The sequence below is a fragment of the Aptenodytes forsteri genome, unplaced genomic scaffold (genome assembly GCF_000699145.1).
Source record: "Aptenodytes forsteri isolate BGI_AS27 unplaced genomic scaffold, ASM69914v1 Scaffold10, whole genome shotgun sequence".
Classification (NCBI taxonomy): domain Eukaryota; kingdom Metazoa; phylum Chordata; class Aves; order Sphenisciformes; family Spheniscidae; genus Aptenodytes; species Aptenodytes forsteri.
The window spans coordinates 1,124,397-1,141,171 of record NW_008794117.1 but is presented as its reverse complement, the minus strand read 5'-3'; the positions used below and the strand labels follow the sequence as shown (position 1 = coordinate 1,141,171).

The window sequence follows — 16,775 nt, the reverse complement described above, 5'->3', positions numbered from 1 at the left end:
AAGGGATACCTTTCCTTCACGCCTGACAGGAGTCGCCTCCAGAGACTGAGGGCTTCTGCCCCTTTTGGAATCACTTTGTCAATGCCCCCTTCCCTAGAAAGGGGTCCCAGCTGCTTGGCTTCCCTACCCTCTAATTCCAGGCTACTGGCCCCGTTATCCCAGCATCGGAGCAGCCAGGTGACAATGTGCCCACCTGGATGACAACTGAAATCTTTTTGCATATCTCACAGCTCACTCAGGGATAGGGATCGGGTGGTTACCATCTCATTTTAGAGAAGTCCCACTTACCAATGAATGCAGTGACTTTTGGATTGATGATCCCACTTGGCAGAAGATGAAAGTCATACTCCACAGAATCGACAACAACTGTATGCCCTGCATTATTGCCTCCCTGAGGGGGGAAAGGAAAAAAAAAAAGCGTTAATAGTTTTGATACTAAAGACAAATGATCACACAGTATAGAGATGGAATAAACTGATTCCAGCTCCAATTCTGCAGCTTTCATTTCTGTTACTGACAAAAGATCTTTCAGAGATGATCTTCTTCCAGGAAATCAGCCAAACTTGTTTTGTCAAACTCTACAATTTCAACATCAGTATTGTCATATACACTTTGGACAGTATTTTGGTTCATCAAAGGTACAAGAGCTTGGAATAAGATTAAAATGTTTCTAAAAATTGTTGGACAGGAGCATAAATATTCTAGAACACGCAAACAATTCTAAAAGCCATCATCAGTTTTACTAAGTTCCTATTACAGTTATGGAGAGTAAGTATTAAAAAGTGGAACTGCAATCTTAGCAAAGAAAAAAAAAATCACCAGTTAAACTGAGTATATAAAACCATATAGTTATTGGGAAAGATAAGTCTAGCTGTTTGGCAACGTGCAGGCTCGTTGTTCTGAATTTTGGGTCCACTCTTTTTAGTGTTTTTCTATGAATAGTAACCAAAGTTAACTTGTTCATTCTATACCTCCTCAGCAAAAAGAGAGGTCTGTGATAGTACAAGTCATTTATATCTGAAACATGCTGTTAAGGAGTGAATCTAGAGGCAACCAAGAGATTGTGGTTTCATAAGTTACAGGAAACCATTTACATCAAACTAACACTCAACATTTGTAGCTTTTTTCATTACCACAAAGAGAGTATTAAGAGATTTATTAAACTGTGAAATATGTCTAAAATACAAAAAGAAGCCTGCGACCAAGTCTTAAAGAGGGTCAAGATAGGCTTATGAAACTAAAAAGATTACAAAATAGTTACCAAACATCCCCAGTTCTTGTTCATTGTACTTTTGAAAATAAGCTTACGCTCTCTTGTGACTGAGTCATTTGTGCAAGACAAGGTTACATACAAAATGGTTCTGTTTGTCATAACTACAGGAACATCCTTTACAGGCAACTTGCACCGGAAATAAGCAAACTGCTCCATAGAAGGAAAGCCTTAAAGGAAAGACTTTTAATCTAAGCCTTCTTTCAGCACAAGACAAACTGAAGAAAGGCATTATATGAAAAGAAGAAGAAAAAAGAAACTATATGAAATATTAATCTATGGAATTCTACATCTGAAATATTTCAGAATAATATATCACAGAAGATCTTTTCTAAGCAATGGACTCAACAGCTACTCACTACTACAACATTTACAAAGCATGAATGCAATACATAAAGCCACGTATCTGACATTACAAATAAAGAATATTCTTAGATATCAAACATTTGTGCCAGTATATGAACACACCTGCCACAGGTAAAAGCCTAATCTCAGTGAAGTTAGCAATGAAAATTCTCATAATTTCAGCATTATTTATTTGAAGATTTACAGCCGTTCCACCTCCTTTGGAAACAGAGGGAAGACTTACAAACCTTCATCCAACAAAGGAAATGTCTGAATTTAAGAAAACTTTGGAAACAGAGGGAAGACTTACAAACCTTCATCCAACAAAGGAAATGTCTGAATTTAAGAAAAAATTAAATGATTTAGTAATATAATGTAGAGTTTTTCCATGTAGTGAACAGTACCTTGAAGAAGTTGTAAATATTTCTGGATGCAGATGGTTTTCACTGCAACTGATCTGACTTAATCAGAGAATGTCAAATTTTCAATTCACAGTACATGTGAAACATATTGAATGCATAAATAAAAGAATAAACTTGAAAGCCTTGCTTTAAGAAAATAATAAATGTTCAGGAATAACCTTCCTCCTCCTCCTCCCATCCCTTCTATTCAACAGTAGCTGTTAAGAAAGATTATTTAGCAGACTACCAACTCTACAGTTGTATCTTTGATTTAAAAGCATTTTAACTAGCGACATTAGCTGGTAGATGATTTACAACTATTTTTGAAATGCAATGATGATACTCCTGAGCTACTGCAAGTTACTCCAAAAGTAGGTAATATTCTACGAACTATTAAGTTCTACGAACTATACATAAAATATACAAGCTTTTTTTAGTAAGAAAAGACATAGGTTTTGCTTAGGTTCTCAAATACTGAGTAGAAAACCATTCTTAGGGAAGAAAGAACAGTTGTGTACTAAAGTAGCATTTACAGTCAAGTACATCTGCTGAAAGTGGTAGTTATCTTCTTCCTCATCAGATTCCTTCAAATTATTCCTTTCTATTACAGACACTAGTAATATCAGTCTAGACAAATTTAAACATGAGCACTGAAGCGCATTAAATGAAAATTCAATAAATAGGTCTAAGTACAACACTGAAGTACTTCCCATTTACAAATGGGAAGACGAGTCCAAACTCTCCCACAGCAGCATAAATAAACTGGACTAACCCATAAGCAACACTAAGATTAGTGAATGACTATTCATTTGAAATCCCCTACTAACTGGATGACTTAATTTCATGTTTTGCTTCTCAATTTATTTTTAAAAAAAAAAAAAAAGAGGTTTTCTAGCATCATAAATGTCCAATAAAGAGAAAGAGAAATTGGCCATTGTAGAGGCTAGGTCATGATTAACAATAAATTCTTAGTCTCTTAAAGTTTGCCAAGTTACTGGTGCCATTCAGACATGGTAACTTAAAGTTCAGCAGTCCCATCTGCTTGAGTAAGGTGTACAGCATGCAGACTCAGACTCTGTTAATCATGAGAACATAGCTGCTGGGTCTTGGTGGTGTCAAGATTTCTCCCCCTTGCACTGCTGAATGATGCCAAGATGTGTTGGTTCTGTGCTCACTGAAAAATACCCCATGGCTGATAGAATAAAAATGGCATTTTATCTTTTAAACCTTGAAAAACATGCACAACACAGCTCATACTTCATCTAGAAGCAAGCTAGTTGTATATACTTCTGCATGTTTAGTGTGAGCAGTTACACTTCAAGGGATTTTGCTAGAGACTAAAGTAGAAAACTTGACATTGTGCGTGATCAATTGCCCTCTGAACGCACTCATAGGCCATACTAATACCTCAAGGTTTCCAAGTGCTTGTTTTCAGATTAGAGTGAAATTTGAATCTCAGAATTTACTTGTTTATAATACTATGATGCCTACAACATGAAAAGATTCAATCCCGAAAGTGCTATTGATAGCAGCCGTCTGGTAGAACATTAAGTCAGTCCCTATCCCGCTTTGGATGTCATTCTGTCAAAATGTGTCATTTTGAAAAATATTTTTAATTTCAAACCATATTTTAGGAGAGCATTAAAACAACAGCATTTCATTAATTCCATTTTCAAAATTCTGCTGTTGATTTACAGGTAAGCTCTACCCTAACTGCAGAAGTGCAAGTGTATAGTTACACAGTTAGGAATTGTAATATATTAAAAGAATGGTTCACACTGTACACTTACAGTGAACTAGCAGTAAAGCGTACACATGTTGTGTGCTCAGACATTGCACAACATGGGTTTGGTAAACAATTCTAATTACAGAAACCTGAACTCAGAGTTCTAGTGGTGCTGGGGTGGAGGGGTGGGTTGTTTTTAGGTTATGGGGTTTGTTTTGTTGTTTTTTTTTTTCCTCCTCCAGAAATTGATAATGCCAACATCTTCGTAATGTAGGCAACTATTGCCTCTGGGCATAATTCAAGGTATAAACTGATGAAGTCACTCCCGGCTTCAGTGCTTTCCATCTGGATTTCTCGCTCCTCCTCCCTCATCACACTAAACCAAATGGGACCAGTTAGGTCATTCAAGCTAACACTCCTTTGATTCAAATGTTTAAACATTATTAATGGAGAACTAACTGTGGAATTTATTTTCACTATTAGTTAAACAAAGTTCATGCTCAAATGATCTTCAATGCATTGTATAAAGCTTTTGCCAGAGGGAAATTAAGATATACAAGTCATTTCTTGAGGCTGGCAATACTGCCTAGTTAACTAAATATAGTAATCGGTCTACCATATCTCGGTAACCTTCTAGGTACCCAAACTACAAGAGTTCTCTCCCAGCCATGTGAAAACTGGAACACCTACCTTGGGCCAACAGAAACAAAGACGCCAAGTGCATGGCAAGACCAAAAGATGCTCTTGCTCAGTCTGGAATACACTACGTGCACGTAGCAGTGGCTCCTTTTCCCTTTCTCCCTGCACAACAGCAAGATGTCCTTCAGCTGAGCCAAGAAGCGTACCATAGCCAACATACTCACTCATTAGAGCAATGCAACTCCGGATTCAGCTACAAATAGATGGATCGCATAAAAGGATCGAGGGGGGAAAAAAGATGACTTCTTATACATGAGAGGTACAAGAAGGCACCAGTGGCACTCTGAACAAGGAACTTCTTCACTGGGATGCTTTCTTCCCATTCTGCAGAATGGTAGCAGAGGAAGCCCCTCCAGAAGTCAGAATGCAGGCTATGGAGGAGGTCAGACAGCCAAGGCAGAGCTGGCTTTGCCAGAGTAAGAGGAAATAATATCATGCGGATTAAAAAAAAAATTTAAAAAATAAAAAAATTAAAAAGAAAGGTAATCAGTAAGACAAAATAGCATGACATAGTCAGGAACGTCTAACAGACTCAAGACTTTACTTGCTTAGTATTGCAATGCAGTATTTTATTCCAAAATTATGCAGAAGAGGCTTTCTGAAAGACAGCAAAGACACAAATACCTAATGCAAAAGACAAGTAAGAGCCCCTTTAAGAAAAAAAGAAAGATCCTTTTAGCAATTTTTAGGTAAGCTAAACTTGCAGAAGACCAAAAAGGATAGGCAGTATAGGTGGGACCAGAAGAGAGCTTTCAAGGTCCAAGTCCCTGCTAAACACAAACCCACTGAACCTTCTTCATAAAGTTTTGTGTTCTCTCCCTCTGCTTCCATGGTTTCCATGCTCTAAGAGTCATCTAACCCCACTCATCTAACATTTTTAAGAAGGAAAAAAAAAACAAAACAAACCAACCACACACACAAAAAAACCCTACTTGTTTCTTTAAGTGCTTCCTAAAAACATTTTTGTGAAAATTTTTCTTTTTTCACTGCTGCATCTCACAGGATGTTACAATATCAGATACAGTATTGTAAACCCTCCGATCATCTGCCAGAACAGCAGAATCAAAATTTTGAACCTAAATAAGACTGTCTCTCTTAAAACTAATTTAAGAACCTTCTTCCTCTCTCCTCCCTAAACCTCATGTCTCTTCAGTTTAAAACAGCTATTAAGAAAAAAATTATAACTTTAAAAGTAACAAAAAATTAAACAGCTATTAAGAAAAAATTTATAACTTTAAAAGTAACAAAAAATTCATAATACTCTAAACATTAATCACTGAAAATTAATTCTGATTTTTATCCTACCAACAACTGTGTATATTTATTTTCTTAAACGTACAATTACCACAGAGGAGATTAATTTTTTGCATACTTAAGTATACTCCTGCGCACATCCTTCAAATTTGGATACATACAGCAGAATCCTTACATGCCGTGAGTGTCTCATTTCAATAGACACAATCTTGAATATCCCAACATTTTTTATTTTAAGTCTTTTCATTCTGGAAGTCATGCCAAAAGGTATCTGCTAGTTACCTGAAAATTTTCTTAGTACAGCATCATCCCTGAAACACACCAAGGACACAAAGTCAGACAACAAACACAACAGAAAAACAGGTGTTTATTGCCCAAAAGGCTGCATCACCTAGCATTCAAATACTGTGAACTGAAGTATATTGTTGGAAATTATTAGGAAAAAAAATCAGCTCGTTAATATTACACCAGAGACTAAGCACTTCATAAATTTAATATGCATAATGCTTAACTTTTGTTTATTTAACACTGAACTATCTCTCTAGATTAGGTTATTACTAGGCTATCTAGGTAAGAATATAAACACCTTCTCCCTTAAGTTCTAATAAAGCTCACTTAGAAGAAAGAGCACTATTTAAAAAAAAAAAAAGGCCAAACCATTTCTCTTTTGGTTTTCTTTACATTAGAAAACAGCCTCTGGACTTGGGCTCATTTGATCACAGAAAACTGAGTATATAGGAAAAATAGGCACATGCTTTGCTAAAGAACAGAACATAAAAGAGATTCTCCATCTAGCAACAAAGCAGCTACACAAAACAAAGAGCAATAAGAACCAGCAACAACACACTATACTCCTATCAAGAGGCTAACACAGGCTTACTACTCCTGAAGTCCCAAGCATACTTTGCTTAGATATAGCACCATTTATTTGTGCATCTCTATCAAGGCATAGCACTGCAGTTTTAGCATAGTCTGAAGTTTCCAAAATTGGATTTTCAGAAATCTTCTTAGCGCTGTATTTTGAGATAGATTAAAAAAAGTTAAAAACATTCAGTTTGTTTGTCCTTTCTCCTTTCCTTGCACTATTTTTTCTCTTCGTATCTTTCAACGCAGTATTTGAAACAGTTCTCTCCTCTACTTAACTACTCTTCCCTGACCACGGGATCAGCCCTTTCAGCAGCCCACAGCTTTACCAAATTACAATGTTAAATTGTGTCTCTAATTGAATTTCTCCAACTTTTCAACTGCCAGGAGCATGAACTTTGTAATACAAAGTAATACAAATACAATGTTGTCCTTCCTTAACTTTTGACTTTGCCTTGTAATCAATACCTAGGCCCACTGTTGTCACTCAAGACTTTGAAACAACACAGGAAAGTTAGGGTGGTTGGTTTCATGGTTGGACCCAGTCTCCAGTTTTCAGATTACCAGTTGCTGCCTACACTGCTGCCAGCAATGCTGAAGGAGTAACTGCCACCAGGTGACACTGAACATTTGTACTGATAACAGGGGAAAACACGAGCTTGCTCAAAGTGAAGGGAGAACCAAACACCTATTTTTCCCCAACAATATCAGTTCAAACAATTCATGGAATTATGAAGTTGGGCATCTTAGAAACAGCTATTTTAATCATAGCCTTGGTGCAAAAAGAAACAAAACAAAACACCTCAGCCATGAAAGCTTCCTAGTACTCTTTAAATAAAGAGTTGTTGGTCTGTTTTGGGAGGGTGGTTTGGTTATTGTGTTGTTGTGGTTGGTTTTTTTTTTTTTTTAAACTTCTGCACATATCCAGCTCAAAAGGGTGCCAGTCGGATTGGAACAAAAAAATTTCTTTCCATTTATTTGGAGACACAGTGTGAAAGACATCATGAACAACAAGCATGAAGCTATGCATTTCAGTATATGGATTTAGTTTAGGGACTTTCTAGTTTGATGCTCTGAAGGATGAACAATTTAAAATCCAATTAAGACACAGTAGCCTGTTTTTCTCCTTTCATGATCCTGACACTATTAAATTATACTATTATTTTAGAGTATTTTAAGTCACTAAGTAGAATAGTGAAAGTAAGATCAGGCACAAGAACATTACCCAATCTATAATATTTTAAGCAAAACCTGTTGTTGTAAGATAACTAAATGCATACACTTTTTAAAAAGATAATATTCCAATTTTACTGGTGCCGTATGCTTAAATCACTTCCTTGAAAAAGCATATGATGCCTAACCACTAGCTGGTAATCTTGAAATATCCAAGCTATTCAACATGTAGAACAGCTAAGCATACAGGACTCTGACAGAAAGGTGCATACTAATAGATAAATTATCACACAAGTGCTGGTACAATGACAGCAATCCTCGTAACAAAACCCCATATTTACCCGCTTTCTAGAAGCCTCATTCCAAAAAACATTCCCTATGAAATATTCCTTTTACAGTGGTAAACTGCTCAAAGATTATTTTTTTTAAAGCAAACAACAAAAAAATAGGGTTTTTTCTTCAGCTTGCTAGAGAAAATTAAGTAGCCTAAAAATCCTTCTCAGTGTAAGCACCACACCCAAGAATCTGCATCCATATATTCAATTTAAATAGGTTGGTCAGTACTACATACAAAACAAGTTACTATTCTAAAACGTACCTGTCCTGGCAAATGTGAACAGAATCAGCTACACAGGCACAGAGGGGACATAAGATAGCAAAGGCAGCTGCAAGTATTGTACATCTGGGGGCCATTTGATAAACGTTCTTAGGAAACACCCTTTTTGCAATAGTATTGAGTGCCTGAAAATATAATTTGGAAGGAAAAAAGTCATTATCTGCTAGTTGACATTTTACTGGAAAGAAGCTTGAAATTTCAATAAATCAAACAAGTGACTCCTGCTAGCCAAAAAACACTATCAAAGCACTGGAAGGCAATAGTTACCACAAACAATACACTCATGCACACAACACAAACACACCAGTTACTGTCTGGACCATGGTACAGTATTGTGGTATCACTGGAAAACATATTGAAGACTAATCAATAGTATCAGAGGACTACATTTTAAATATATTAAATGAACAGTATTTCTAATAGAACATCTACGGTAATTTGAAGGTAAATAACATCAACACTTCCTCTATGTATGCAAAATGGCTTATTTTCTCTTGCATTCTATAGCTTTTAAATATCTTAACTGCCAGCTAAAGTATTTTGGGTAAAGAACTGAGTAGAACTAGCAACAATATTAATGCAAGTACCTGACTACAGTTCTATGATTTTTTTTTTCCTTACAGCTCTGAAGACTGAAACAGTTTTTAGAAGTGTAACTCTTAGAAAGGTGTATTCTGGAGCCAAACTGGTAAAATCAAAAGAATGTATGAACAACCTCGAAGCAAGACAAGTCTTCTCACTTTGAACCTTCCCTTAGCACAAGAGCTCTTTAGCTTATTACATTCTGTCCATGCAGAACAGCTTCCAAATCATGTATAAAGCATAGAGAAGGAGCATTCATAATAATATTTAACAGCAATTTTTCTTCTGGAATTGCATTGCTGTACTAGTCAAAAGCCCCCAAGGAACATTCATGTATTGAGCTGATTCACTGGACAAATAAGAACCAATCTTTTTTGGAGTTATGGCAGAGTCTTGATAATTTAATGAAGTTAATTTGACAAAATAGTAATGAGTTATGCTTGTCTTCAGAAAGTCTAATTGATGACTACTTCACCAACCTTTTTGCATCATGATCTTTATTGTCAGCATTAAAGAGAGATGCTCTTTTTAGACAAAAAGATTATTTTCTTGCTGAATTAAAATAGTGCAAGAAAGTTTTCCAGGTAAGACTTCAGGTTTACCAGTGCTTAACCAGCCACTACCAAAACTCAGCTAACAGAACACTGAAGTTGAAATAAGCACCGCCTGGGGTTTTGTTTTGGGTTTTGCTAAATATGAAGGTACAACCAGAATGTTTCCTAAGAATTCATTTATTCAAGAATAACTTATTTGGCTTTCCATAAATATACTTCAACAATATTAATGTTTACCAAGGATGTAAAAATTTTAATTAAAAAAAAAAAAAAAAAAAAAATCAACCTGGGAGTTACAAGCTCCAGTATGTTTTATATGCAATGCCTGCTAACCTAAGAGCTCATGTGAAGCCAAGTGAAGCCAACGATAGAGAATGGAATCTCATTTTCCAAAAAGACTCTGAAAATGACACAAAGTCATACTCAAATGCTTATAGACAAATCCTGAACCAGAACTTTTTCCTCTGGTGAGTTTGCTCAGAAAAGTTCCATGCTCCTGGGTTTGCAGCCAATCTCACTGATTTACCTGAAAAGTATGCAAAGGACTTGACCGCTTGTCCTTCCAGTTTAAGGGAGAAGGATTTGCAGTTCTTCCATTTTCCTGGTACATGGGCCTCTTCCAGAAAAAGTGTACGCACTTAATACATCCATCATTCACTGAAAAACCCTTACTCTTCATCTTAAATTCATTCTAGCTTCAAACTTTGGGCTTTTCCCTTCCTTTTTTTGAAAAAAAGTGCGAACAGTCTAATCGGAAACATTAATGTACCCACTTGGATAATCAAGCAAAACCAAAAAGGAAAACAGAATTGCGTGTTCATAAACTGAAAGTAAAAAACACTACTCCTCGGGGGGGGGGGGAAAAAACAAAAAAAAATTTTCTCCTTTTTAAAACCTTGGTGTCCCCCCCCCCCGGGGGGGGGGGGGGGAAAGACAATAAGACATTCTCTGCTTTTTAAAACCTTTGTGTAGAGCACAAAGAGCAAGAGTAAATGTGTGCCATGTGTGCTAGCCAAGGAAGTGTACGCTTAAGTATGAGGCATGCGTACATACATAAGTAGAACACGCAAGTAAGAAATCACTGCAGGAACACATAAAAAATATAATACATTTGAAACTAAGTTGGAGGAACAGCAGCATATCTTTCTTCATTTTAGATCTACATAAGTTGAAAATACGCATTTTATTTTCAGAGCATATCTTCATTAGTCAAGGGCAGACTAGACGTTAGTATAATAACCAGAACAGTTAAATCCGTTTTGAACACATCAAGACAAGAGAGCAGTTCAAACCCTGATGCCTCACCTACAGCAGTACTCTCATAACTGCTAAGACTGGTTCATGCTACTGCAACTTTACCTAACAGTGGAGGTGCATAGGGAAAAAAAGATTTATTAGAAAAGCAGACTGAAATTACTATTAAAAGCATATTATGAATGGCTCTCTGTACTGATACTAAATACAAAACTATTTAAAGCAGCTCTGAAATACTGACATATACATTTAAGAGAACTATCTACCCAAAAAGTCTACTATGACAATCACTGCCTTTTCTTATGACGTGATCATGCCAAGTTGTCTATCTCAAAAATATGATGCCTCAGGGTAGAGCAAAGAAGTCTTTCAAGATATATCCTCTAGAATAGAAATTAGTTGTCTAGTTTAAAGAGATGTTATCTCATGCTACGTTAAGGAAGAAGCCATACACTCCTTTCAACCCTCCCCATCAGATGTGTGTGTGCATAATTTTTTCTGCAGTTTACTTTTATTGCTACCACATTCCAGCATTCACTTTTAGCTCAGGGCAACCACTGTTGTTTCTGAGCTAGCTATACAAGTGACTGCCAAGTTGGGCAAGAAGCAAGTCAATGTTGCTTTGGCATCATATAGTTGTAAACATTTTCATTTAACTCTTAGATGAAAAGTCAAAAATACATCAAGAAAGCTGGATACTACCATTACTTACAAGAAACATAAGAAAGGCTCCTTCTTGCCACAATCAGATTCTGGGAATGCTGAACACACCCTTAAAAAGTTGATCAGTCTAGTGAAGAGACATATCTGAACCCCTATGATGCACGCTAACTAGACATAGCTTTGCAATTATTAGGCTATTTGCTTCTCATTTCAATACATATTGCCAGAAATCTATATTGAACTTCAGATTGCAAATCATCCCCTTTAAAAAAAAAAAAGCAAGGTTTTGATAACTAATTCATTCTCTCACATCCCAGATTTTGTGATTAATTTCTTGCTTTCTCCCCCCTCTGCCCTCAATGCATTAGCAGCTAACAAACTCTACTGTATAACCTACTCCTGGATTTCAGTATGAACAACATCCAGCAGCTAGCAATTTTCTTCCTTGACAATCCATTCATGTTTGTAAGACCTAAACCTAGTTCAATAAGCCATCATGTTACACACTTAATAAAAGTTTCTAAAACTTTGGCTAGACTCTAAAAATTTTTGAATGTGTAGTACAAGAATTGTTGCATCCGAACAAGATCAAGAGCGTGGTTTGAGGCAGAATATGACAGAATAAGTACATTATGTTTTACACATTCACCTGTTTTCTCCTAACAAATAAAAGAAAACATTAATTTTACTTAAGTCTATTAATCTCAAAAAACTCCATACATTTCTCTATACTGATAGAACTTGCTCTGAGGAACTGCTATTGAAAGGCAATATTCAGAAAGACTCTTTAGAGCTGGTTTTGGCTTAGTTTCACCTGATCTGCAGAACCTTATACCGTTGCAATGCCTACATACGTTGGATAATGAATCCTGTTCCCTACCTAAGTCCAGAATAAAGACCAATCTCTCCCTAAGAGATAAAAGATCAAGTAAGGCAGGCAGATAAGAAACAAGAAAAATGTTGAAAGCACAGATCGGTCCAGCACTACGTTGCTTCAGTGCACAAAACACCCCACCAATGTTTGCTACATTTCACAAGAATATTTAAGAAGGGATATGATCAAAACAAAAAGTGACTTTGGGAATATTTACAGAGAACATCTTCCAAATGTGTGAGGTAGTACAGTAGAAATAAAAAACCGTATTTGAAATCTTAATAAGCTGCTATAGAGTACTGCATCTTAATCAACCAAACACAGTAAGCTTTTGTAGTAACAGTACGATTGAAAAAACAATAAGAAATCAGTAGATCAAGGTGTAATTTGCTCTTTAGTGCTATTAAGATCTCCTTTGTTAATTGTACAAACTTTATGAACTGGAAAATCAGATTTCAACTGTTCTTCTGTTCGAAATAACTTAGACATTGTGTGATTGTTTACAATAACAAGAGATCACCTGTCAGTGATGCTCTAAAGCAGGTCTGTAAAGCATATGACTCACTGATGGGGCAGGCCAAAGAACTCATTTTACTGACCTCTCTTTCCTCACCAGAGCACATTATTGGCATGCCGCCAACCACTACAAGGTCCAAAAGTGCACCCAGCACTTAAAAAAAACGAGAGCTCTAGCTAGACATCTCGTATCAAATGCCTGAGCAGCTAAAAAAGCACCAATAGCTACAGCTACTGATTCTGCTATTCCTAATTCTGCATGGCCTGCAAAAGCTCTAGACTAAAACACCTTTTCAAATGAGAATATTTAGAAAAAGAAAAAAAAAAGTGGGCTTGGTGAATGGAAGATAAGAAAATTCCAGGTTTTTTTTTAAAAAAAAGTGGCTATATACAGACTGGTGATATGGAGGCATTAGGCAGCATTGGTCTGAGGACTTCAGTCAGCAGTTATCAGCTGATCAGTGGCAACTGCTTAACCACAAGAATCTGCACACTGAAAAATTCTCTACTAATTGTTGCACTGTAATTGCCACATATCAAGTGATCAGCGGTGCATCACTCTACACACTCTTGTTTGGGGGGAGGAAGAGGAAGAGGGAGTACAACAAATCCCCACATTGCAATTACCATGTATTAGCAGTTCAGGAGTAGGAATCGTGTGACCCCACAGCAGGCAGAGCAGTAATGGTAAGTCACGGGCAGACCATACTGAAATCAGCTAAGAAGATTTGGTAAGAAGCTGCAATTCTGTTTTGAAGTAGTAACAAGATGTACAATAGAACTGAAGAAGCAGGAAAATAGGATTATTTAGCACAGGGAGCATGGCTTAAAAATAATTTGAAGACTTAGAAATCTTATTTACCTGTGTGTGAATAAATTGAATTTATTCACCCTGAATAAATCAGCTACCTCCAATAGTAAGAACAGGAACTGACCAAAAATTTGCTGATGAAATTAATAAATGAGAACAGACTCATGTAGTGCAGACATTACATTTTTTTGCTGTACTGCATACACTGGTAGATTGGGTGGAGGGGATGGTGTTAATATAAGAGATACATAGCATATTTTGGTACTGTTTGTTTTGATAAAATGATTATCTAAAATAATTTGCTTGCATTAATTTGCCATTCCTATATCCACTGACAAATTAGACTCTGGTAATTAAATTCTCTAATTTGGTTGCATTCTGCAATGGTAGGAAGTCCCTTAATCAGAACAAGAAATGTTTTCCTTTAACTTGCCATTACCTGTGCAATTGACAAAAATACAATGTATACTTTTAAAAATTGCCAGGTTTGACAGCAGCAAGGCTAGCTGCTTGCTAAGAGGAAACCATGTCAATCAAAAAACACAAAAGTTTTTCTGGCAACTACTCCTGAATCTCAAACCAATTCTTACTCTATTTTACTGTCTGGACTACGATTTATGTGATAGCAGGTAAACAGACTTTGCTCTGTAAGCCACTGAAGACCAGATGTAGGTTTAAGTGCAAAAGTCTCACCAATGCATTTGTTTTATCAATACTATCATTTTACCAGATACGTCCTAGAGGTAAATGAAGACCAATTCAAATTTAACAGTGGAACAACAAGTACGTACTTTGCCTGTCATGCAGATACGTTTGTATTAACTGCATCTGAACCCTCTGTACTAGCAGCGTCCTCACGAAACTATCACAGCTGCCAGTGCAGTTGCATTAGCAACTACATACATGCAGCCCCTGGATGTATTTTAATTTTAGTCTCTTCAAACAGTTGTTTTTGAAACCATAATACTACTTCTGATAAATGTGAATCTGTCTCCTGAAAAGAAAATACCATTCTCTTGCTCTGAGCACAAGATTCCTTTCAACAACCTCTAAATCTAAGATAAAATACTTTGGAGGGTGGTATTTAAACACTGTAGAGCCATAATACAACTTATTTCCTGACACACTCGTTCAGCTAATCATACCTAAGTAAGAACCTCATTCCAGATGCCATAGTCAGCTAGTCAAAAAAGTGACTGAAGTCATTAGCACACCTGCTACCTAGGAGACAAGAAGGTATGGCCATAGATTTTAGAGTACAACTTCCTGCAATGCCTTTACAGGCATTGTAAAAGTAAGCGATAGTCAGTTCTCGCTTCTGGGACAGGACCATTCTTATGTTCTGCATTTGCACAGAACCAGGGACAGTGATATGAAAGCCACACAAGAGTGTTTCACTGCAAATATAACGCAAGTTTCCAAGACATCTTAGACCTGCTACAACAACTTCCCAAGTCCTCCAAGAAAACAGTTGTACTAATAAATTTTTCACAAGAACACGCTAGAAATATTTGATCTCATCCACAGGCATTCTAGCAACTGCGGCATGATGAACAGAAAGAACCATCCTAGAATGAATAAGACTGTGACAGTGAAATAAGAATCAGAAGCTCCGATTACAGAAAGCTGGTATTAGCAAGGGGCACACTAAGTGTGTTACGATCTTTCTTTCTGGACTTGTACCACTACAAAAAGCACAAGGGTCAAACTCTAATTTACCACCAGTAACAAAAACATCAAGAATATGCTTGCATACATCACAAGATGATTTAATAGCTCAGTACCACTGAAAGAGAATATGCCTATTTTCCCCTCTCGTTCTGAGAAATTGTTCTTTGTGCTTACCCTGTCCTGTGCTCCTCTTTTCATCAAGGTCCTCTGAGCCAATTAAATTCAGTTTTATTTACTAAAATGGTAGAAAGTAAATCCAATGAAAAATAGTTTCCTGCCATTTTGGCGAGTTAAATCAACTTACAGCAGTGTTCAAGTGCCAGAGTCAGTGCATGGGAGGAGACCCAGACAGCACAGCCATCAACAGGAAAGGGAAGAAAGAAGGAAGAAAAATTCCTTCCTTCAGCAAGAGCAACAAGCTGTTAGAAATGGCAGAAGTGGCCATGAAATTCAAGCCTGAGATAGCATCATAATTTTTTCCTTTTCTTGATCCTTTACCCAGCTGATTCGAAAGAAGTAACAAATACATTAAAACACATGCACACAAAAATTCACTGTCTGCCTCTCTGCCCCCACCAAAACTTCTTAGCATTAAACATACACACTCACCTAGATGCCCTTCAAGTTTCAAGGACAAAGTTGTAAAGGACGAACTGAGTCACTGTGTTCTATAACCCACAAAGCCAGGCAACCATGCCACAGCATCACATCAGATTTTATTATTAAAAAAAAAAAGGGGGGGAGAAGTAATTCATTTGTGAAAACAGCTATTTAAGAATATGCTTCTTCAAAATTAAACTCTCTGAAGTTCAAGTTTTTGATTTATCAGCTTTGCAACTGACTTGGCTTTGAAAACATCAGTTTTATGTGCAGTTCTCGTTAGATAATACAATGCTTCAAGTGTTCGTACTCTTCGGGAAATGGTACACTCTTCCAAAATATATTTATTTAAGAGCAAATTTAATTTGTGCATTCAACAAAAGCATACAGATAACAACACTTACATGATGTCTGCACATGCTGTAGTCATTTTAAGCTGCTGTATCTCTTAACTTCAAGAAAAAAATCATACATAGCTTTAGTTCATTATGTTGTGCTCTACAGAATTACTACACTACCTCCTTAGATCTGTGTTGTTTTAACGTAGGCATTTAAGAGTACTTTGCTTGCAGGCTAGACTCACTTTTTTTGCTCTTTTGCTGGAATAAAGCTTCCATACAGCAACAGAGAAGAAAAAGAAAAAAATTAAACAGAGAAAACTGGGATTTCTTTGACACAGCAATAATCTTGAAGCAAGGGCAGGCGAGTCTTTTAAAAGCTAGTTTTACCTGAAGACCACTAAGTTGTTGCGGACTACATGCATACCCTCACGTGCATCCTGTAACTAACTGTTGGTTTCGCGCCGGAGGCCAGCATTACCCCTCCGAGAGGGGAAGGCGAGCACGCTCACAGGCGGTGCGGCTTAGGCCACGCCGCCGCTCCGGAGAGATCCTCGCCCCCCT

General features: G+C 36.8%; 1 protein-coding gene across 1 annotated transcript in view; it reads right to left on the bottom strand.

Moving 5' to 3' along the window:
- Window positions 1–16,775, bottom strand: part of ADSS (adenylosuccinate synthase) — a 55,851-nt gene that overhangs the window by 26,952 nt on the left and 12,124 nt on the right. The window contains exon 2 of the mRNA XM_019471214.1: window positions 289–391. Within this exon, the coding sequence (XP_019326759.1) occupies window positions 289–391 (103 nt within the window). The remainder of the gene's footprint in view (window positions 1–288; window positions 392–16,775) is intronic.